This window comes from Protomyctophum parallelum (genome assembly GCF_964188405.1).
Source record: "Protomyctophum parallelum genome assembly, chromosome: 18".
NCBI classification, from domain to species: Eukaryota; Metazoa; Chordata; class Actinopteri; order Myctophiformes; family Myctophidae; genus Protomyctophum; species Protomyctophum parallelum.
In genome coordinates this window covers 38,066,662-38,090,969 of record NC_139716.1, presented here as the reverse complement: position 1 = coordinate 38,090,969, position 24,308 = coordinate 38,066,662, and the positions used below count along the sequence as shown (strand labels likewise).

Below are 24,308 nucleotides of genomic sequence, written 5' to 3'. Positions count from 1 at the left end.
GAAGGGACCTGCTGATTCAGGGTGTGAAAGAAGGGGGAAAGAGAGGCTGCAGAGCAAACAAGCCTACATGCACATACTGTACAAAGGAAGCCAAACCCAATCCTTTATATGACAGAAAAAAAGTCTGTGGTACAGTCATGCCTTGACCATTTCAAAACCACGACAGCCTTATTCATTCTCGCAAGACTGTATTATTGTCATAAACAGCGTGGACTCAGTATACTGTAGGTGCCTACGTGGAAATTATTATCTATTAAAAATAAACAGGTGTAGGTTGACATTGAAACGTGAAAAGGAAAATCAATTGAATAACGAGTCCAAATGAAGAGACTGCTCCCCGTGTCGTCAGGATGTAGCCTGCAGGGGAGGTGGGGCTGAAAATGGAGGGGGGGGGGGGGGGGGGAATTGGTGCACGTTTGGAGAGTAGGTGGGTAGGTACGTAAATAAGAGGGGAAGTGGGGAATTAAAGCTGTACTTTCGGGGGGTACAGCTGCCGGTCGTCTCCATAGCAGCTCAGTTGTTATCCTCGTCGCTGTCGTCGGGGCTGTGGCCAGGGAGGGTAGGGCCTTGGCCGGGGGAGATGGATCCTTCACTAGAGTATGTGGGGGAAGTGGGTGAGTATTTGGGTGACGGGCTGACGGATGGGCTAGTGTCGAGGATGTGGCCATGAGGGAGGGCGGCGCTGTGGCCAGGGGAGGTGGATCCGTCACTAGAGTATGTGGGGGAAGTGGGTGAGTATTTGGGTGACGGGCTGACGGATGGGCTAGTGTCGAGGATGTGGCCATGAGGGAGGGCGGCGCTGTAGCCAGGGGAGGTGGATCCGTCACTAGAGTATGTGGGGGAAGTGGGTGAGTATTTGGGTGACGGGCTGACGGATGGGCTAGTGTCGAGGATGTGGCCATGAGGGAGGGCGGCGCTGTAGCCAGGGGAGGTGGATCCGTCACTAGAGTATGTGGGGGAAGTGGGTGAGTATTTGGGTGAGGTTGTTGGGGAGTAGGTGGGTGAGGTGGGGGAGTAGGACGGTGAGGTGGGGGAGTAGCTGGGTGAGGTGGGGGAGTAGGACGGTGAGGTGGGGGAGTAGGAGGGTGAGGCGGGGGAGTAGGAGGGTGAGGTGGGGGAGTATGAGGGAGAGGTAGGGGAGTATGAGGGTGAGGTGGGGGAGTAGCTGGGTGAGGATGGGGAGTAGACAGGGGACGAGGGGGAGTAAATGGGTGAGGATTGGGAATAGGAGGGTGAGGTGGGGGAGTAGACAGGGGACGAGGGGGAGTAGGAGGGTGAGGTGGGGGAGTAGACAGGGGACGAGGGGGAGTAGGAGGGTGAGGTGGGGGAGTAGACAGGGGACGTGGGGGAGTAGCTGGGTGAGGTGGGGGAGTAGACAGGGGACATGGGAGAGTAGGAGGGTGAGGATGGCGAGTAGGTGGATGAGTTAGGAGAGTAGACAACAGGGGACGTGGGGGAGGAAGTGGGTGACCAGGGGCTGTACTGGGGAGACGTGTACGTCGGAGAGGTGGGCATGTACTTGGGCGTCAATGACAAATACTTGCGAGAGGAGTTTGGGCTGTTGGAGGGAGAGGCAGGAGAGCAGGAGGGTGAGCTGGGCACAAAGGTGGGCGACTGGGGGGTGTAACCTGGGCTGCAGGAGGAGTCCGAGGAACCTGCGGAGGGGGAGCTGGTGGCCAAGTACGAAGGGGAGGTGGGGCAGTAACTCGGGGAGGTGGGGGAATTATAGGAGGGAGAGGTAGGGGTGTAACTCGGGGAGGTGGGGGAATTATAGGAGGGAGAGGTAGGGGAGTAACCCGGGGAAGCGGGGGAATAGGAGGGAGATTTAGGGGTGTCACTCGGGGAGGGGGGGGAATAGGAGGGAGAGGTAGGGGAGTAACCCGGGGAGGCGGGGGAATAGGAGGGAGATTTAGGGGAGTAACCCGGGGAAGCGGGGGAGTAAGAGGGAGAGGTAGGGCTGTAATGCGGGCAGGTTGGGGAGTAACCAGGGCTGTGCGTGATGTTGTAGCCACTGCAGAAGGTTGGGCAGTGGTTCGGGGATATGGCTCCATCTGAAGTCACACAAAGTACAACAAAATGTTAGAACAAAACTATCACTGAACTGATTCCTAAATTCTGCCGTTGCATTCATGGCATAACTGAAGATAAGTATAACATTTCTATAGAGGATCAGATTCAGGATGTGCAGATGACGCCAGACCAAATTACGTTTTAGGTGGTTAATTGGACTGATTGGACAACATTACTAGTACTGAGTGCCATACAGGCAAATCGTCAAGTCAAGCATTAATGTTATTGTACAAATGTATTACAAATGTTATCATGAATCGACTCGCCTGAATCACACTCCCATTCCAACATTGTAACACATCATGTTTTTTAGTAAATGTACAAATGTTCAAAATTCTTCGAAAGCCCTACATTACAGACTAGCAGTAGTACTCTTTTTGCGGGATGGGGGGATTCCCAGAGTAGAGGTCCCATCTCCTGTTATCACATTTGACATTCTATCCATAAGGCTTTTGCCATCCAACGTGGATGAAAACAATGCCCATCACATCATTACACATCCTCTGTACATCCACGGTCAACCATGTAACAAAAGGTATTTTCATCTTGTCTAACCTGGAGAGGGGGTATATGGGCTGGTTGCCATAGGAGACCCAGCTGTAGAGAACCATCCTGGAGAGAAGCCCGGAGAGCTCACTCCAAAAGGTGAAAAGCCTGCTGCTCCAGGAGTCATGCCGGTTCCTGGAGATGAAAAAGAATGAGTCAGTAGTATGCACTATGCAGATGTAAAAAATAGCAGCTGAGCCATGTGAGTCCAAGGCCTGCAACTCACCAGCAGTAGAGAAGCTTTCACTGTATGCTGCTGAGGTCGCTTCCGCTATCCAGGGAGTCATGCCAGGGGATAGCCCCATGGCCGTGGGGGTGGGTGTTGAGAAAAAGAACATTCCAGAGGCTGCAAGCAGGATGGACAAAGCAAATATCAATGCTCCACCGACTGCATTAACTTTGTAAAATATCATGAGTGCAACAACAAATAGGCTACATGTCAAACGTCAATTTAAAAGTCTGTTGAGTAACGTTTTTTGAGCACGAGACAATAAAGTCTGCACATTCGGATGTTAGTTTTGAATGTCCAAAAATGGTTACTTTTCAGAAAATCCAATTTATTGATTCAATATTTATTAAACCTATACTTAACCAATTTAACTTATATGTTTTTTTTAAGATTAGCCAATCTTAAAGTCAGCTATTTTAGCAACTTTTGTGTGAAACGAAGTACAGTAGGGCATTAATTTACAAAAAGAAAACCCCAAACAAACATTTGAAATAGGAGGAATTCTGTCCGAGAGCAACAATATGCTCTTGGGAGCATAATAGCAGTGTGCGCACTTTCTTTACGTTGATATTTTGTTTGTCCTGCACCTGAATACTATAGTGGATACTGTCTAGGGGAAGGACGGATTATGACATAAGGTGGAAAGTGAAAGCCAGTTTTTACTTTAGAGTTGCATTTCTTTACATACTGTGACTTAGCAGTGGTTTTCAACCAGTGGTCCCTGAGGGGGTTCCAGGTGGTCCAGAGCAAAATGGAGTTGGTAATTAAACGGACCCTTATTAGATCTGACACTCTTCCACCAACACACTACTGATATGACACTGACTGACACATGTAACTAGCCTGGCCCCAGCCCTGAATCACTAGCCAAGCCCATTAGAAAAATAATGAAAGGCCCAGGCCGTAGCGTAATGGTCTGGGCACCGGACTGGTGATCCAGTCGCGGTGTGCCGCGGGTTCGACTCCCGGACCCGACACGGCCTTTACCGCATGTCATCCCCCCATCTCTCTCCCGTTTCCTGTCAGCCTACTATCTGTCCCTTAAAAAATCAATAAAAGGCGTAAGCCGCAAAAAAATATCTTTAAAAAAAATAATAATAATAATAATGAAGTGAAACAAAATGAAAATTCAGACAGATTTTTTTTATCCAGAGTCATTGCTTTTTCCCTCCAACTTACGTCTGGCCATGTTTAAGTCACAGGTGTCTGTGGGGACCGCCTTGGCATATTTACACTTCTCCGTGTCTAGCAGCAGGTCGAAGCAACCCGTCCCGGCCGGAGCCAGCTGACCAAGCATGATGTTCTCAGACACACCCTTCAGGGGGTCACTCTCACTGTGGTACGCTGCTTCCATCACCACATTCACCTGGAATAATAATAATACCATTTAAAATGTAGCAAATTTGTATAGCATTGAGTTACAAATGACCAGTTCAGTGGCCTTGCGGTTAGAGTGTCTGCCCTGAGACTGGAAGGTTGGGGTTCGATCCCTGTCTGGGTCATTACCAAAGACTCTGAATTAATGGGACCCAGTGCCTTCCTGCTTGGCACTCAGCATCAAGGGTTGGATTGGGGTAAGTCCCTGTGACATACATCAACTAGTATCAAAGGTTAAGTATCAGTGTTAACAAACTCAGCTTATTAATGGAATAATGTATTAGACACCTCGCACTGAGATAAGTCTAATATAAGGTCAATCTGCATAATACGCTCTTTTCTCACCATCTCCTCAAAGGTGCACTTCGAGAGAGCTCCCACGTTTTGCCTGTTGATGCCATGCCGTGAGATGGGCATCAGATATCCTTGAGTTGTCATGGCGTCACAGAGCAGGGCCAGGTGGCGGTAGTTGACGTAGGAACCGTCGAATGAAATGACATGGTGCAACTCGCGCTCCAGAGCCTTGCGCGCAGCCTCGACACCCAGCACCTGCATGGAGGAGAGCAGGGGGGTCTTCAGTCGTGCTTTCCTGAGACATTCATTAGAGAATCAGAGTTGTTCCCCCTCAATGTGAAATCAAGAAAGATGCTATAAAACTACAGATTATTATTAGTATTTAAACTGATTTATGGCGTTGATGTCGAATGTAATTTAAACAGTTCATGCAGCACAATATGAGCATCTGCAATTGTATTTAAGAAACAAATGTATGAGAGGACATCTACTTTTGCTTGTGGCATACTGATACGACACATTATATACAGAAGTGCTACCACACTTAAAACTTTGGACATTCAGATTTCTCCTATGCCCTGCAGCTTTCCGGGTATGTGTAAACAAAAACTTTGAGGTGAGGACGGAAAATGAGGACGCAAAGTGTAATTGGCCGGCGTGATTGGGTGGGAGATGTGCTATTGGTTAGATAGCATTTATGTTGGCTTAGATAGCATTTGATACAGACTTATAGCATGTTATGTAGACAGCACTATAATTGTATTGTATTTAGTCATAGCACGCCATAGTACATATGTATAGCATAGTAGTAAATATGTATAGTTTATATGTATAGTGTATGTATAGTTTCATTATATAGATATTCCACTGTTACTTTCTTAGCTTACGCATGTTTCATGATAAATACTTTTATGTGATGTATTCCCATGCTTTTGTTCTTGCTTAAATGTAAGTCGCTCTGGATTAAGAGCGTCTGCTAAATGCCTAAATTGTAAATTGTAAATTGTAAATTGTTGAGCATCGCATAACGATTGTGCCACGGGGGACACCCGTTGTATGTGGCTGGTAGAGAGTTGTCAGACATTTCGCAATACTTGAGAGATACTTTTTTTTGATTGATTGAAATATTTATTAACAGTTTGTAGAATTTACAGTACATTTTAAGCACAAACTCAATACAAAGACTGTCAACTGTGAGTGGACGACCCAATTAAGCATTACACTTGTTTACAACAGGGTCCACATTGTTCAATTCATCACCTCTTACACCCATGGCTGTTGTAATGTTGTATGATGATAAGAGAATGGCTGACTTTGGCTTATGATTGGCATGAAAGAGATGATGTACTGTATGCCTTTCCCTCACTTCACACGGGTGTGATTTTTGTTATTTAATTTACATTGATTGGGAGTTCACCCTCTTATTTAAATTCTCTTTTGCAGTGGAAAACTATTTCTTATAAGACTCGCTCTCAGGCCTATTTGATGCTTGAGATCCTGCATGCTTCCACTGAGTTTGGAAAGTGTGCTTTCAAGAGTTGTGCCTCGAATACTTGGAACACCTTACAGCCTTCAGTATAAGTATAAGTATACGTAGCTATCTTGTTTCCCTAGGTCGTTTTCAGTCATATATGAACTTTGGTTAATCTGATCTAAATTGTACCTGTTTTCATTGACGTTGATAACTGATGTGATGGAATTCTCTTTTATTATATTATCGTTGTGTTTTGTGTTGTTGTATAATCTCTGGAAAAGAGGGTCCCAGGACTCCCCAGCCCTTTGGACGGCATCGGTGTGTTTTCCGAAAACGAAATGAAGGTCGAAATGAAATGAAATGAAAATACCGTGAAGATCTCCACAATGTCATTGGAGGTGGTCGTGCGAGCGTCCACGTCCTTTTGGCAGAGGACCCTCAGGAGCCCTCCTCCCTCCGTCTCTAGTGTCCACTGCTGCAGAGCCATGAACTCTCCCTTATGCGTAAGGAAGGTCTTCTTCTTGCTGCTCATGTACACCTTGAAGTGGTTACAAGTAAAAGTGCGGAATACAAAAGTATTGGAGTACGAAAAAATCATATCCAAATAATCCAACGATACCAAAATATACAAAGTTGTGGGTATGAGAGGATAAATCTCATCAAATGGTGGTTCCGTGGCTCAAATGCTGAATACATAATGGGCCTTGATATGGAAAGGGTTGAAAACCATTGGTTTAAAGTGGTCAATGCTGTCTGTGGTCATGTGCGTACCTTTTTGATCTGCTCGATGCCCTGCAGTGTAATGTACTTCAAGAGGTCTTCGATCATTCTCAGGAAAACGCCATCGGGGATCTTGTCCGCAAACAACTCCTCCTGGACAAAGACAATGGGTCAGATGTCACAATGACCATAGAAAAACTAAACAAGAGGAATGTTAGTGTTGCAGTGAGTATGATTTGAAACATGGCTGCTTGTTTCTCACCTCCTCCTCGAACTTGTCCCCGTTGCGGTTCACGATGCGGAGGCGCAGGACCAGCTTCTCAGCGTTGTCGTCGCTGAAGATACAGTTCATATCGTCCGAGAATGCTGGAGGGATGAACATGACACATGGTATCACTGTGTGTGTGTGTGTGTGTGTGTGTGTGTGTGTGTGTGTGTGTGTGTGTGTGTGTGTGTGTGTGTGTGTGTGTGTGCGTGTGTGGGGGGGGGGTTACCCATTTAGGCCTGACAACGAAATGTTTAAAATGTCTTCTAAATCATGACAGTTTTCGGAAATACCTATGTTTCTGTATCAGCGGTGCTCAATATTTCATGTCAAGGATTTATATGTAATAGGCCACCGACCCCCATCTGAAAATATATGTTCCAGGGACCCCTCCAGAAGCAAAGATTTGAGTTAAAAACGTTCTCTGAAAGAATATATATTCAAAGATTTGAAGAACATTTTCACGATTAAAAAAAAATAGCAGATCTACAAGCTCGTAGTGCGGCACTCTAACCCCACCCGAAATAGGTTAAGTATTGAATAACCTAGTCTATAAAAGCCCACTCACTGGCATTGATCTTCACAGCGATCTGCTCCATGGTGAGTTTGCGGTCGGTCATCTGTTTGCGGTCCAGCTCAACGCGCAGCAGCCAGGGAGAGACGTGCGTCACGTCGAAGTCAGGCATGCTGTAGTAGGTGCTCACCCACTCCTGGTCCTCCGTCACCACAGTGTTCTGGGGGCTGGGGTCATAGTAGATAGCAGTGCTGGCCGTTACCTAGAAGACAAGAGGGAGTTACATCATATGTAAATATAGTCATGTTCTTTAGTTTGGCTGATTAGTTGTGATGGGAGTAAACCAACATTAAAAGTCCATAGACTTAGCTGCCATAATTATGACCGATATAGGCAGACTAGTCTGTTGTGGATTGTCAAAAAGACAAATGGCAAGGATTGTAGTCTATAGCCAAATTCCAATACCCAAAATCTCGGCCACTCGCTCACTCACACTCGCTCACTCTAGCATGGTGGTGTTGCGGTGTAATTGGTGACCTGCTGAAATATGTGACAATCGTGTTGACATCACATAATGTCAGTGTCTGAATGCAAATCGTTGCAGTTTGTTCATTAAGCAGAGTTCAACCTAGCGGTATGCAGGCCACATATTTAAAGACCTCCATTGTAAGTTGTGTGAAGTCCACAAGATGGTCACATATTTCGGCAGGTCACCAATTTCACCATAATTTGCCATGCTGGAGTGACCGAGTGTGAGTGAGCGGAGGTCATCCCCATGTTCCCCAGGTTCTATGTTCCCCACTTACCTTAGGGTTTAGGGTTAGCGTTATAGGTTTCTGGTTTAAGGACTTCAGTGTTTTACAAGTACAGAACAAAGAATGTTTGTTTTAGCCATCTTTGTTGAAGAGCCTGAGCAATTATGTTTTAGTTTATTTTTAGTTGGCTAAGACTAGATAGTTTAAGTAGCCTAGGCAGGTCTAAAGTTCAACTCCATGTATTCCACCCGCCTCTCTTCTCCCGTCCTAACCATGCGAAGGGTGGTATGCTCCAGACGACACAGGACGTCCTTGGCCCTCTCGGCGTCACGCGCCGCCCGGCCCAGCAGGAAGACTGTCAGCGACGGCGTCTTGGGCCTCTTGGACACGTTGATCAGCTCCTTGAGACGCGGCACGCCCAGCGTGACGTTCTTGGCGGACACGCCGGCATAGTGGAAGGTGTTCAGGGTCATCTGGGTGGCGGGCTCTCCCAGCGACTGGGCGGCCAGGGCCCCCACCATCTCACCTGGGTGGACCTAGAGAATGACGAGCATCGTATGTCACATTTTTTACATTGTTTTTGGTATTCAGACAGCCAGCAATGGGTAAAACGCTCCCAAAAAATGTAGTCTCTGTGACACATCTAGGGGCCGCAATCTGCATTCAAAGATTTTCCTAGACGCTTTGTCATTGGTCTATTTTCCTGTCTGCTTCCTGATTGGTTAGTCATTGCGACCGGGTTTTTTTTTCGACCAATGACAAAGCTTCTAGGAACATCTTTGAATGCAGATTACGGCCCCTAGATGTGTTACAGAGACTAACATTTTTTTTTTCACTTCATTTTTATTGAAGGAAGAACAGACAAGAAAAACACAACTGACAAGACTATACGGAAAGAAAAAGAAAAGAAAAAGACAAAAAGTAATAGAAAAAAAGGCTGCATTTTTCATATTACAAAAAGCATTCAATGAAATCCTATTGCAATATCGCTAGGCTGAGAGAAGAGATTCCATGCACTTTTCCCACTTTTTATAGAATTTGTCCTCTTGTAGTCTAAGTATGAATGTTAGTTTTTCCATAGCATACAGTTCCTCAATAATGTCCATCCATTGATCTTTCGTTGGTGGGTCCTGCTGGCACCAGCGTCGTGTGATAGCTTTTTTACTTGCTAAGAGGATCTTGATTAAATATTTATCATGTATTAGAAACTCTTCAGGGATATTTCCTAACAGTAGAAAAGGAACAGACAGAGGTATCTCAAAGCACAGAATGAGAGACTAAATTTATTTGGGAGCGTTCTACCCATTGCTGGCTGTCTGAATAATAATAAATAAAAAAAGGTCATTCAAATGTTCACATATTATTGCTTATAGCAGCTTTAAATACAGTTAAATAGGTCATTTAGCTTTCTTTCTTTCTTTTTTCTTTTTAGAGTAGCCAATTAACTTTCTCCCAATTTAGTCATTATGCCAATTGATTCCTCCCCACACACCTGTTTTTTACAGGTTTAGATCTAGAAGACTGTCCAGTAATTCAGCATAGTGCACTGTATAATGTTCTGAAGCTCTGCTACAAATCCGGACATGCTTACATGCATACTACAGTATACAAAATTCAGGGGATATGCCAAACTTACGATGGACAGGTTAAACTTGTCTTCTATCTCTCCTAGCAGCCACTGGAAGGCCTCGGTGGAGAGGCGGAACTCCTCCGTCAGGCGTTTGGAGCAGAGGGTGGAGCGCAGGTGGATGTTGAAGAGCAGAGTGGAGTTCCGTTGCGCCTCTCTGCACAGCGGCTCATCGCCGTTCACGATCACCAGCTTCTGACTCAGCTCCTCCACACCTATAGTTCATAGTAGTTGCCCAGGTCATAGTTGGGTTTGATTGCTACTGACCGATTCTACAAATGTCTTCTACATCCTGACAGTTTTATGAAAAAACGATGTTTCTATGTCAGTCGTTCTCAAACATTTTCATGTCAAGGACCCCCAAGAATTATATGTAATTGCCCCCCCCCCCCCCCATCTGAAAATATGTTGTTCCAGGGACCTTCCAGAAGCAAAGATTTGAGTTAAAAATGTTCACTCTGAAAGAATATATATTAGAAGATTTGCGCCACATTTTTTACGGATTTTCAAAAATAGCAGACCTACAAGCTCGTAGCACGGCACTCTGTGCCGCGCTATGAGCTTGTACATCTGCTATTTTTCTATAGCTATAGTATAACATAATGCTTAAAACACCAAAATGGGTTCCCACCCAAAATGGGTTAATAGTAATGCAATCCATGGTTACACTATTGTCAAGCAATATCAACAAAACCGCCCCTAAAAACGGAACATGGAACAAACCACCGGGCCACATAAAACTGGACCAAACAGAGCTATCAAAGTGCATCTATCGGGAAGCATTTCATGTCAGATTAATGTCCTGCATATATAATGAAAGTATTAATTTTCAATATTGGCAGATGTCCCCTTGAATTAAGGATTTTATTTAAAAAAAAAAATATATATATATATATAATAGGCTTGTACTGAAGAAACCTTCATGTTTCAGGCACGTTTTGTAGAACAAAATGTGCCTGAAATGAATGTGAAAGTCAACTACATTTCCTCAACACTAACAGTATATGTCACATAGCTACTGGTAACAATCCACAATGCTTGTAAGTTATGCTACCCCTCTGTAACCCTTGTATAATTGACATAATTGACATTATACCAGCAAGGCCTACAGCAATAAGCAGTGCTTGAGGCTACCATCTCTCAGCTGTGATCCCATGAATTTGTTCACATATTTCAAAACTCGGGCTAATGATGCGATGTAGAAACTGTGGGAACAGTCACACTGTATAAGGGAATTAAAAAAATGACAGCTGGTTCTCTTTCTGACTCAATCCAAAAGAAAGCATGCATATCTCTAAAAAACTCTCAAGGTGCTGAACAAAAAGATACGTACAGGAGAAGGAGAAGTAGTCCGACTACTGTTTTTGTAGCTCCCACAGGAATTTTATTTAGGTATAAGGATGACAACGTTTCGACCCCCTATGGGTCTTAAGTCAGGTATGAGTAGTAACAACAAATGAGGCGTGTTATATATACAGATAGGGGCAAGTTTAACAATGAAGAAGAAGAAGAAGAAATGCGTTCTGGTAAATCAAGTTTACCAAGGGTAACTGGACTAAGCATCAGATACTTGTTTACAGCCAGGCCCACATGGAGCATTTCATGGTAGTGGTTCAATGCCTTGTCCAAGGGCACTTCAACGGTGGTAATTTTAACGTGTCGGACCGCTGATTCGAACTGGCGACCTTCCGATATCTAGCCCGCTCCGCAATCCACTCGGCCACCGCTGCCACTTGAACAAGCCGCTGTTTGCAATTGTCATTGCAAAGGGGGTCGAAACATTGTCACCTAAATAAAATTATCCTTCTCCCGAATTTTCTTTCTGAGGCATACCTTTGACTACTTGAACAGGATGGAGATCTGTAGTAGAGTGAGTGTTGATTCTGAAGATCTTCTGGCCGTTCCAGATCAGTCTGTCAAGGTTGCATGGCAGCACCACCTAGAGGCCAGGGTGAGCATTGCACACAACTGTTAGCAGGGGTTGACACCTTACCAAAGTCACACTGTAACCACTGGCCCAGCAACTTTGACCCTGCAAATAGCATGCATGCGCGCATGCACACACAGGGCACACGCACACACACACACACACACACACACACACACACACACACACACACACCTTGCTGTCCCCACTAGGGAAGGTTTTTCTGAGGCTCTCTCTGTCCTCCTTCATCTTGATGAATTCCTCATCTAAAGTGCTGTGCACGTGAGCGTTTGTCAGCACATCTTTGAGCACATGATCCTGCAGGATGCGCCTCAGGGCGCCTTCATTGGTGTAGTCAAACTTAAACCTATAGACAGATTACACAAACGCTAGTTCGTTATGCCACTGAGTTGAGCTACAGTCAACTGCAGTTAACAAGACAAGTGTGCGAGCAGGAGGCCATACAGTAGCTGCATAGTGCACACATACAGAGGAGTCAACCGATCCAAAACATTGACACTATTTATAAAGGCAGCAAAACGTATCTTTTTTGTTACAAGTAGTATTTCTGGTACTTTTAAGATTGTATTTTACTTTGTATAGTATACGTACTTAACCCCTTTCAAACTGGTGTCTCTATTTTGGGCATGTCCTTATTTATTTATTTAATTATTAATAATAATCAATAATAAATAATTAATGATTAATAATGATGTGAAGTATAAAATAGGGCTGTGGTTAAATAATGTAGCTGCACTTTGGTGCTTGTCTCACCTCTTTTCGAACGCCTGGTTTGAGGGCTTGAGCGTGGCCATGTTCTGCACCTCCAGAGCCTCTCCGGCCAGGCCGTCCTCGCCATAGCGCAGCTGGATCACCTCGTTAGCCGAGTTACGGACCGTGCTGTCGTACTTCACCATCAGCGATTCCAGGGATTTCATCAGACGCCGCTGGATGTATCCTGGCGGGGGAAGGGATGGTTAACCCATTCTGACCTGAGATCAGATTCACACGAGGTTTCCGCCGGACACACACTGGTCCTGATGAACCCATTCTGACCTGAGATCAGATTCTAAAAATGTCAGTCGTTCTTCGATTTTTCAAAAAATAGCAGACCTACAAGCTCGTATCGCGCCACTCGGTGGCGCGATATGAGCTTGTAGATCTGCTATTTTTAAATAGCTAAAGCATAACGTGATGCTGACACCAAAATGGGTGCCCGGTCAGAATGGGTTTTAAAAAAAAGAAGGTTCCTACGGTGGTTCTACACACCCGCTAGCTCAGCTCATTTCCAACTTTATAACTGAAAATAATAAGCCTCATTGAAGGAGGCCATTTTGTAGGTTTATTCATATAAATGGTAAATGATGCATTTATATAGCGCCTTTATCCAAGGTGCTTAATTGCTATCCAAGGTGCATTGCATTCACAATGAATTCGCAATTCAAAACTCACTACCTTTACAACTACATATAATTTATTTTCTTATCATTTCTAACCGCTTATATGATGTATTTGCAGCACAGTACTGTATATTTGTATGCCATTAAATGTCCAGATGAGATGAATATGAAGGACCCCAATGTTAACAAGCCTAGTAGTGCTTTCTTGGGTAGTAAATCCTCTTGGCAGACCTTGTATTTAATTGAACTGTACTTTCCTGTGCCCTTTTCTGCAAACTGTCAATAAAGTATTCAATCAATCAAACAACCAATCCTGAATACTGGAGGGGTACCAGTTACTAACACATACCAGTTTCAGCAGTCTTAATAGCCGTATCGATTAGGCCCTCTCTGCCTCCCATCGCGTGGAAAAACAACTCGGTGGGCGTCAGGCCGGACAGGTAGGAGTTCTCTACAAACCCTCTGCTCTCGGGGCCATAGTCATCCTTCAGAAAGTGGGGCAATGTGCGGCGCTTGAAGCCAAAGGGGATGCGCTTCCCTTCCACATTCTGCTGCCCTACCACTCCAATAACCTAGAAGGAGTCATGGAGAAGGGGATGGAGAACGGTTTACGTTGAGTGGTGTGAATGGGGTGTGAGTATTCATATAAAAGCAATTAAATAATGTTACCACATTACATTACCACAAAATAATGTTTAGGAATAGATGATGTATTAGAACAAAAGTAAATTCATAAAAATTAAAATAAAGATAGCCAAGTCACAAAGTCAAAAGCATTTTCCATGTGTGAATGAGAACGTGTAACCTTGGCATTTTCTATGGCTCTTGTCTTTGTAAATGTAAATAACCAATGCACATACTGTAGGTGGCCATACACAGGGACAGCTAAAACAATGACAATAATAAACGGGAAAAAAGGGAGAAAAAAACCCCTAGTAAAAACAAACACAAAATCGATATTTATATATAAATATACTGTAACTCGTAAAACTCATGAGTCAGCTAAATATAATAGGATTGAAAAAAAAAATTAAAAGAAAGAAAAAAAAACCTACAGACACTACAGACCAGTACAACACAAACACAAACAACGCAGACAAGGACAAGACACCTGTGATATGTTGATGTTGGATCCCTTGGACCCAGCCACCACCATGATCTTAAAGTTGTTGTATTCAGACAGTGACTTCTGGGCAGAGGATCCGGTCTTGTCGCGGGCTTCATTGAGGATGCGGTTGACCTGGCTCTCGCAGGTCTGTCTCAAGGTGTTACCTGGGGTCGGCTCCAGCTCCTTGTTGTGGGCCTTCCAGATGACCTGGGGCGACACACACACACACACGCACGCCATGCCACGCCGTGTGCGCACGCACACACACACACACACACACACACACACACACACACACACACACACACACACACACAATGTCAAACATTAACTAGCCTGAGCTAACGTGTTAGGTTTCTGGTCTAGAGGTGCGGGTCGCGGCTCAGATTTGTGCACGCCCTGATTGGATCTCATCGATCTGTCCGTCACCCCCGGCCCCTCCTCTCCCCCCTAGTGCAGCGCTACGTCACATCATTTGGAGCGACGCCCACCCGGAAGGGTTGACACCCACTTTTAGACCAGAGCGGCCAATGCGTTCCTCCAGGCTTTCAATTCTTGCACCAACAAAAATGAAAGCCTGGTACCGAGGCTAAACATTAACAGACATATTTGTAAATAATTCAGTTTGGTCTATTTTCTAGTTTGTAGATGGGCTACTTCCGGTGAAGATTTGGTATAGAGGATGGAAAAATGGATGGGGTATAGACGAATCCACAGAGCCGGGCCCTGTAAGCAATCATAGCTGTGGTGTCAAATTAAGCTCAGCTTGACACCGCAGCTATGACCGCCTACAGGGCACCGCTATAGAGCCCTGGATGACACTGGGCAACTAATATGACAGTAATATGCAATGTGGCCCTCTGGGAGTGAGTGTGGAAATATAGTGGCCCTCTCCCACCCCTGAACTAAGTATATAGGGTGTATATAGTATTAAGTGGTTAAAAGCATTAGCGATGCGGACAATGTGCTTACATCTCTCACATCCCGTTTGGCATTCTTGAGTGTCTCCTGGATGTCGCTGTATGTCTTCGTATCTGCAATGCAGTCAGCAATGCCGATGGAATGACCTAGACAAAAATGCAACAGAGGGGCCATAAACATTAACATCGATCCATGACTGTGAATTTGACGTGTAATAATAAGCTAAATGTTTTGGTATACATGAATAACTAACGTAACAAAGTTCAACTTGTTTTCCACGTCGATTCTTTGACTGGCTTAGTGAGCCATGTGACTGAATGCCGCCACACTGCTAGCAATCAATAAAATCCTGTCTAAAGTGTGGCGACATTTCAAGTCACCACGCGAGTGGGAGGGCAATGCATTTGTCATTTGCAACGTATGTATAGTGGTATTGCATAACAGTATGGTTTAAAATATTGTGTATACCGTTAATATACATTTATAAATAGATGATCGTTCTATTTTTGGATTCTTTGAAATTGCTCATTGCCTAAGACCTAAAAAGCATTAAAAGACAATTTATGTGGACCTCAGGATCCACATGGGAACGTCTATACAAGGTGTATGACTCCAACTTTGGGTAAGATTTGACTTCAATTATAAGATTACAGTTATATATTTAAAAAAGTATAAAACAAAACACGTTTTATACTTTTTGAAGTATAAAAAACAATATGCAACATTCACATATTATATGAAAATAAACTATAGTGCACATTACTGTGCTATTTATCAGCACAGCCCCTCCCTCCATTTTCACTTGCAAATCAACATCATACAGTACTCCTGTAAAACACTCGTAAAACACTCGGTGCTTCGTACTAGTCTCCAAGGTAGAGCAGTAATAACAAGTGTTATTTTTACCTTCAATGAGCAGCCAGTTGTTGAGGACGGTCTGAATGTTATTGTATAAGAGTCTGGTGATGTTGTGGCCCATCTGCAGGAAGCAGAGGTGGACCAGGGAGCCATGCGATGTTCCCAGAGACCTCTTACACATGATGCCCATGATCAGCTCACCATTCTCTACTCTGACCTGGGTGAATTAATACAGTCAAAACACATTACAGCTATGGCAATAAAAACAAAGAGAATGTTTCATTTTATAACATTTTTGTATACAGAAGGAAAGTGAAGAGAGAAAGGGATTCAAGGTTCAAGGTTAGCTTTATTGTCCCTTGCGGGGAAATTGGTTTGCAGCCAGATAATAGTAAAAAAAAATACACACAACAAACAACATTCAAAACAAGACTAAGATCTAAGAACAGGGCACTAGAGACAGAGAATTCATGACATTCAATAGTAGCAAAATCAGCAAAAGCGCATTAGTGGGCAATACTGTATGTGCAAAAAGGCAAGAAGAAAGTGCTATCTGCTGTTCAGCAGCTGAATAGTAGCCGGGACAAAGGATAGTTTGAACCGATTAGTCTTTGTGGTGGGCACCCTCAGGGGGGTGATGGTAGTAGGGGTACAGTGGCTCAGCTACATGGCAACCGACTTTCAATTACATGTTAGTCTATAAACCACCTAGTCAAGTTTAGTCTTGACATGTCAAGTTTAGTCGTACCCTGGTGTCCCCTGGGGAGATGTGTTTATAAGGCCCTCTGTCCTCATCGTCGGGATGGGTGCTGTGTGTCCGGAAGGCATTGAGGCGCCCGGGAATGATGAGGCCGAAGATCTGTTTGCCGGTCCACATGGGACGGGGTTTGAGGATGGCCGGGTTGGGCATCTTCCCATCCCACGTGGAGAGGTGCATGAGCAGGTTCATCATGTCACCCTGGTGGGGTTGGGGACAAACATGGCGAGCAGTATGCATGTGAGTATTCAATTGGGAACTGGATTAAGACAATCAATCGTACTTATTCTCGCCAAAACATTTTAACAGAATTCTAACCCAAAACAGAATTCTAACCCAGGTCTCCTGCATGAGACCACATTTTGGCCAAGAGGCAATCCCCACTTGGTCTGGGGAGATATTGTCTGACACCAGGGTCTAAATTTCTCAATGGAATAGTCCAACCACTGTAGATCTGGTAATTATAGTGTATTTAGATAGTATACAGATAATACAGATTGGTTTAAGATAAATCAAGTGAAAGTTCTGGATAGCAACTTACAATTCACTTCAACGCACATATACTTACCTGCTCTAAGAAAACATCCCTTTGAGTGAATTTGTACACCGCCGTGAGTGTGTCCTGCACAATCCCCATGACGGGTCGGTTGGACTGAGGCGTGAGCATCATGCGTGGCACCATGGCGAGCTCCTGGACCTCTGCCTTGGTCTCCAGGGACTGGGGCAGGTGGAGATTCATCTCGTCACCGTCAAAGTCAGCATTGTACGGGGTGGTCACACTGCAGGAAGAGAGACAAACATGCGTCTGTTAGAGCTATTCTAAATTCTCTAAAGCTATTCTCAAGGTTTATTTACGGTAACTCTCTGACAGTGTAAGGGTCCATTTGGTTCCATTTGTACACTCACAAGAGTTACAGACACATACTGTAAGTCCTCCCAGAGCCCGACGTTGAGAAACAGTGCAATGAATGATGAGCTCTCTGACAACATACTGTATGACAGTGGGTGCATACTTAGTTTAGACTAGTCATTGGTTAGACATGGGTTAAGGTTAGGTTTAGGTGTGCTGCCCCGTGGGAGGTTAGGTTTAGGGTGAGGGTTTGAGATAGGTTGTAGTTGTAGGACTAATGACTGGTCTAACCAATGACTAGTCTAAAGCAACAACTGTCTAAAAGTTGTCTAAAAGTTTTCAGACTGATTTCATCAGACTGTTACACACAATATCATAACAATTTCTTGTTTATAGACAGATGCAAGGTTTATTTATTTGTTGACTAGGGTTCATGCCATTTACTCTGATCTTAAGTTGCTCTGTCTGAATAAGAGCATCTGCTAAATGCCTGAATTGTGAAATTGTGTGCAACAGTCCAATACAAATAGGAATTAATTTGGCACCTGAGGTTAAGTCGGAAGGTGGACCAGGCAATGACCCGAACTCTGTGGCCCATCATGGACATTTTATGAAGAGAGGGTTGTCGGTTGAAGACGACAACATCATCATCATGCATGTGTCTTTCCACCTATAACAGGAGAAAAGGAATATGATGAAAAACAACAACAAAAAAACATGTACAGTACATTAAGACATTAGAATCATCCGGACAATCTTACCTTATCACCGAACTCTAGAAGAAGGTCACTTGTTCTGGGGTGAAAACGCAGATCGATTCTGGCACCATTACCACGGATAAGAAACCTGGCTCCTGGGTAATGGCGGTTGCCTCTTTGTACCAACTCTTGTAACCTTGAAAGGTCATGAGAATGTTTTTTATTAGTATTAGTACACTATACACAAGAGGATCTCAAGAGTGGCGTCCAGGGACCTCAGGGGTCCTTGAGGGGGTTCCAGGAGGCCCCCAGCTAAACGATTCATTGTTAGGATCTGTAAGGGTCTATGGAGTTATTGGGGTCTGTGGACTAATAAATGCCAAACTGGGGGTCCTTGAAATAAAATATACAAATAATCTGTTGACTGGACCTCCAATGCACGGGTATTGTTTGGAATGTACCAATTCTAATAACAATTACTATTCTTTCAACCTGGCAGCTACTCTGAGAAGCTCAACTGTTGTTCTCACAGCACAACATCGTCGTATGACAAAGTATAAATCAGACTAAAATTGTCAACGTTGCTGCATCTGTCAGTATTCAAGTCCAATTGGAGCTGCAATTCTTTCTTGTTGTCAATTAGTCTGACTCTGAACATTATGAATAAAATATCCCCTATCCCGAATTGTACCTGTGAATATTTGATGCTGTGACAATTTCTGGGAAGGTCAGGGTGGCTGCGATGGATCGAGGAACTCCCACTTGGTCAATTTCCAGGTTGGGGTCAGGGGTGATGACCGTTCGGGCAGAGAAGTCCACTCGCTTCCCCATCAGGTTACTACGGACACGGCCCTCCTTACCCACTAGACGCTGTTTGAGGGATTTGACAGGGCGGCCAGTCTTGTGCAATGACTGAGAAGAGAAGAAGCCAAATCATTAGCATAATAGCATTATGTCAAAACATTTGTGACCAAACGCAAATGAATAACTGTAGGAAACAATAAGAAAGCTACTGAAGATACGTCTATATGTTTTAAATCACATTAAGCTGTCAATTCCAAACCAGGGGTGAATTCTATCCAACAGTGTGTTCAACACAACAAACCAGAGTTTGTATAGAGCGCCGACGTCCTGACGTCACTCGCTCATCCCCTGGTTCATGGAAGTAATTTCTCTAAATCGTTTCATATAAGCATTGTGGTCCAAAAATAAACAAGCTGTCTCGGCATTATTGCCAGGGAGTTGTCTCTGTATCCTTTGCGACAGTCAGTCACTCATGAGTTGACATGTTTATTTTTCAAACACAGTTCTTATATGAGGCGATCTAAAATCCCCCTATCAGGATCACAATGCAAATAAGAAGTACCGGTACATGAACCCGTGGATTTGCGCCCTCTACCGATATTGACGTCAGCAATGACAGAACTATTGCATACCCTGGGCAGGCCTGGCAGCTCATTGTCCACCATTGTGGTGACGTGGTACTGAAGGAGCTGGAGATCTTCATCGATAATGTGAGGTGGGAGACCGCTCTGCTCGTGTCGTCTCAGCCGGTTGTTAATGTTGACGATGTCAGCCAGTTTGTGAGTCAAGTCGTCCTTCGTAATAGAAAGCATTAATTAATTATTATTGTTGTTAATGCCATTCGACCATCAACTGCAACACAATATGGCAATTCTGTGTGACTCAGCAGTGGATTGAAATAATTGTCTATTAGAGATGTGTGGATTGTGCCTATATATCCACGGGGTAGGACGGATTGTACTTAATACATACTTTATACTAGATACAACAGCATAACATCTCAACAACGTAACTTAATTGATACTTTCCCCGACAACAGAATCGGTCTTGTTAATTAATGTTCTGTTTGCCAAACATCCATAGACACACAGGTTCATACAGTGAAATGGTTTAGTCCTCCTACTAACCCATGTTGCCAGAACAGATGGTCGCTAAATAGATTGGCTACTAGCTAAGGCTACTAGATACAATTTGCAACTGCTTTAGCATGATTTCCCCCTTTCATCAAAAACCAAGCCAAACACGAACATCATTTTTTCCCCATCAAATTTGATTAGACTATGTTTGCCAGGTGTATGTGTGAGTGAGGAGCGGAAGGGTTCATTTGTACACTCTAGCATTTACTTCAGGGAAAGCAGCAGCCTACTGCGCAAAAACGGATATGGTGTGGCAGATCAGTCTGGCAGATCTATTTATCTGAGAATTCATTCAGACGGATGATTTATTTGTACATCCGAATTAAGGCTCATTCAGTCTGGATTTTCGGTGGTGAGGTGACCACCAAACTACAACATGACGTCACGAGCCGCAGTGAAGAGCAAACCACCGCCCCAGCCCTTCTCTCTGTTTTTACTCACCACCGCTCAACGTTATTTCAGCTCCGGTGGTCACCTCACCACCCTTTAGGGTAATGTCAGAGCCCATCCACTCATCTCAAATGTCCTAATACAGCATTATAATAAAAGGACAATATCTGCCAATACCTGGTGGCGGGAAAAGCCGTGCATGCCGCGTACAGCAGGCCTGACGGCCAACGGAGGCACGGGCAAAACGGTGGCAATCATCCACTCTGGCCGGGCAAACTTGGGGTCCATGCCCAGGAAGATGCTCTCCTTGTCGGAGATGCGTCTGAAGATCTCGCGCACGCGCTCAGGACTCCACGGGGTCTTCTTCTCCTGCCGGCCGTCGTCATTGGGATGCCTCCACTCGGCGTAGAGCTGTAGACCTGAGCGCCAGATGCGGGGCTGGTAGTGCCCACAGCCACCATGGCCCTGTGAGTGGTGGGTTGGAGAGAGAAAAGAGAAGAGGACTGGAAATGGAGTGGAAGAAAAAGATATGCAGTAGAAACTGAAGACTGGAGATAAACTCTCCTGTCTCCATAGGCTGCTGTACAAATCTGAGCAGTGAAACCCTTGCCATTTTTGTCCTGCACAAACATTACATTTCCATTGACAATGAATGGACAATTTTATAGTCATAGTGTAAACACAAACATTGACATATTGTATACAGGGGACTTTCAACTCTCAACTGTCAGACTGTGTCAGTAAGAAGTCGGCGATGGTGATGATGATGGTACGTACGATGATAAGAGCGCCCCTCACTTCACACGGGTGTGATTTTGTTAATATATTAATAAATAAAAACATGGTTGATTGGTTAATTGTACTGTACCTGTTGCTTTTCAAATACGATGTCCATCCTCTCGTCTCCTTCACAGATATTTTTGTCTTTACACAATTTATGCAAAGACATCAGTCGCTTTTTGGGCTGCCCTTTCGTTTCAGACAGGATGTCTTTCATCTTGGGATTATTCTAGAGGTGAAAAGCCAATTCAAATGCATGAGTTCAAATAACAGTTTTCTTGCCGCAAAATGAGGAAATAAATTGGTTGTACAGTACTAACCGAATCCACTAACAACTTGGAGCAATTGAAGCAGACACATTGGAGAACCTTCACGATCTTTGTTATAAATCCCATGTGGAATACTGGCTTTGCCAGCTCTATATGGCCAAAATGGCCTGGACAATCTGTCATGTTACCTGAGAGAAGGAAGAAGACCCCCTTGTTAAAAGTGTACACTGGGATTGATTTGACACCAAGTAGAACTGGTACATGATCAATACAATTATTTATATAAAATGCTAATATGATGCCCTACCTGAACATGTTTGACACCTTCCACATTCTTCAATGACCCCTTGCCTCGGGTCCATAAGGCCACCAAGTTTCACTTGACCGTTGTGTGTGGTTTCAGCGTGTTTGATTTCTGCAACGGACATCCGTCTCTGGAGAAAGAGTTTCCATAATGTATGTAATATATAACAAGCTACAGGCACATACATGGACGTCAACACCAGAGGGAGTTCAACAAACCATGTGCAACCCATATTCGGTGCAAACAAGGGACTAAATTATTTTCGCTCCTATGCCACCAAAATGTGGAACGCCCTACCAACAGTCATTAAGACTATTTCAAAACTGCTCTCAAAGGGCACCTACGGACGGCTGCAATTCAAAACTGGTCCCTGTAAAATCTGAATCCCCCATCCCTTTCCCCCCTCACTGGCTCACTGTATTTCTTTTCCCCTCTCCTCTATGATGATTTCCTGTTTTGACTTTTGTGTATATTCATAGTCTCTTAATGTTTTGATGAATTGAAAATGGTGGGCCCTATTGTAAACAAGTGTAACGCTTTATCCACCTACAGTTAACAGTTTTTGTATTGAGTTGTACTTGAAATGTACTGTAATTCTGCAAACTATTAATAAATCAATCAATCAATCAAAGTCAAGCTATGCCCTCAAAAACAAACGGGGGGAAACATAGGAATCTAACAATCGTGCAAGCAGTATGTCTGCAAAAATAAATGAAATGCGAAGGGAAACGTTGAGTGGAAAATTGCAAAACAATGGGTGACACTGACACACACCAGTATAAAGTAAGTAAGTAACACCAGATTTTCCATTGGGGATCAATAAAGTATGTAGCCTAAACTTAATTGGCACATGTTCGACTCAAAACTGCGTAAACAGTAAAGTTGTACAGGCTACTGTAATAACTGAAAGGTCAATGAATGCTAATCCGTTTATCTTTTTTTAATGTCCATAAACACCTCACTTACTTAACAAACTATCTTTTCTTAGCAACTTTTGTACATAATTCAAAGCTTCTGAAAGCTCCATCAACAAGTGGTAGCTCATCTAAAAGCTAACTTAATGTATATTGTGTATATATATCAATTTTTAGCTACCATAACACAGCCTACTGTATGAATAAAATATCTCATAATAAATTAGTAAACAATGAAAACGTACAACTTCGTCTGGGTCGATGATGCCAAACTGTACTCTTTCCACTCGCCGAAGGGTTGGTTCTCCTGCCATCTTGATTCTTGACTGAGATTGATGATATCACAGTGACAGCAGCAGGTTGCACTGCATGCATCCCATGCATGGACACGTGCGACGTGTCTTCCGCCGCATGGGTCAAATGCATGTTGATGCATGTGATGGACATAATTAAACATTGAAGTTGTTTTTATCAACTTTGACAAGTCTGTAGCATAGGCTTTAGTAGCCTAGTCTGACTGTTGTCAAATGTATATAGGCTACAGCAGGCCTCTATGACTTCAGTAGGCTACGTTACTTCATTCATTCAGTCTCCATGATATTTGGGCATATCAGACAAAGACAGTGGAAGTGAAGTGACAGATAAACACACAGCCACAGCGTTCCTCTCCGAAATGAATCATCTTACACAACTAGAAAGTGCAAGACAATTAAGGGTATGAAAATAACTTAGTCTGACTGATCCATATCTCTTGTCATAACTGTGTCTTTAGATTATAGTCACATACAACTGCATTAATTGGATCACCATGTTATTTAATTACAGTGCATATAGTCTTTTGTTGGCGATATAGCCAACAAAATTGTAAGCCACTCATTGTCTCCACCAGGCCGAAGGCTTGGGGAGAAAGTATGTTTTGCACTCCACACACGTGTGTGTGTGTGTGTGTGTGTGTGTGTGTGTGTGTGTGTGTGTGTGTGTGTGTGTGTGTGTGTGTGTGTGTGTGTGTGTGTGTGTGTGTGTATGTGTGTGTGTGGACACTGGACAGTGCAGCGGCTTGATCGCAGTCATACTCTGCAAAAAACCCAAGGTTTTCACATTGGCCTTATAGCGCCACCAGGAGGCCGCTTTGTGCAAAACACTTTTTTGGACAGTACACCTACATATTTTGTTCTAACATCACGCAAATTGGCACACAGTCTCTCTAGACTAGACCCATATGTCACATTAGGTAGGCTAAGATAAATTGTCTCGATATATAGACCTACATTAGTTTTCTACTATTGAACTATTAATATGCAGATCAATGATGTATGTTGGA

At 43.9% G+C, this 24,308-nt stretch overlaps 1 protein-coding gene across 1 annotated transcript; it reads right to left on the bottom strand.

The window, feature by feature from the left end:
- Positions 1-513: 513 nt before the first annotated feature.
- LOC310876131 (DNA-directed RNA polymerase II subunit RPB1-like) lies at positions 514-21,717 on the bottom strand (the record flags this gene model as incomplete). Its single annotated transcript, XM_083789576.1, has 26 exons — positions 514-2,051; positions 2,626-2,751; positions 2,843-2,962; positions 4,025-4,211; positions 4,568-4,771; positions 6,361-6,528; positions 6,762-6,863; positions 6,973-7,076; positions 7,544-7,751; positions 8,517-8,780; positions 9,881-10,086; positions 11,705-11,810; positions 11,994-12,165; positions 12,573-12,756; positions 13,548-13,770; positions 14,310-14,513; positions 15,279-15,373; positions 16,134-16,302; positions 16,834-17,043; positions 17,411-17,621; positions 18,238-18,362; positions 18,454-18,586; positions 19,082-19,302; positions 19,827-19,988; positions 20,898-21,185; positions 21,589-21,717. The coding sequence occupies 26 exons, from the start codon at positions 21,715-21,717 to the stop codon at positions 514-516; spliced, it is 5,859 nt and encodes a 1,952-aa protein (XP_083645702.1).
- Between the last annotated feature and the right edge of the window lie 2,591 nt (positions 21,718-24,308).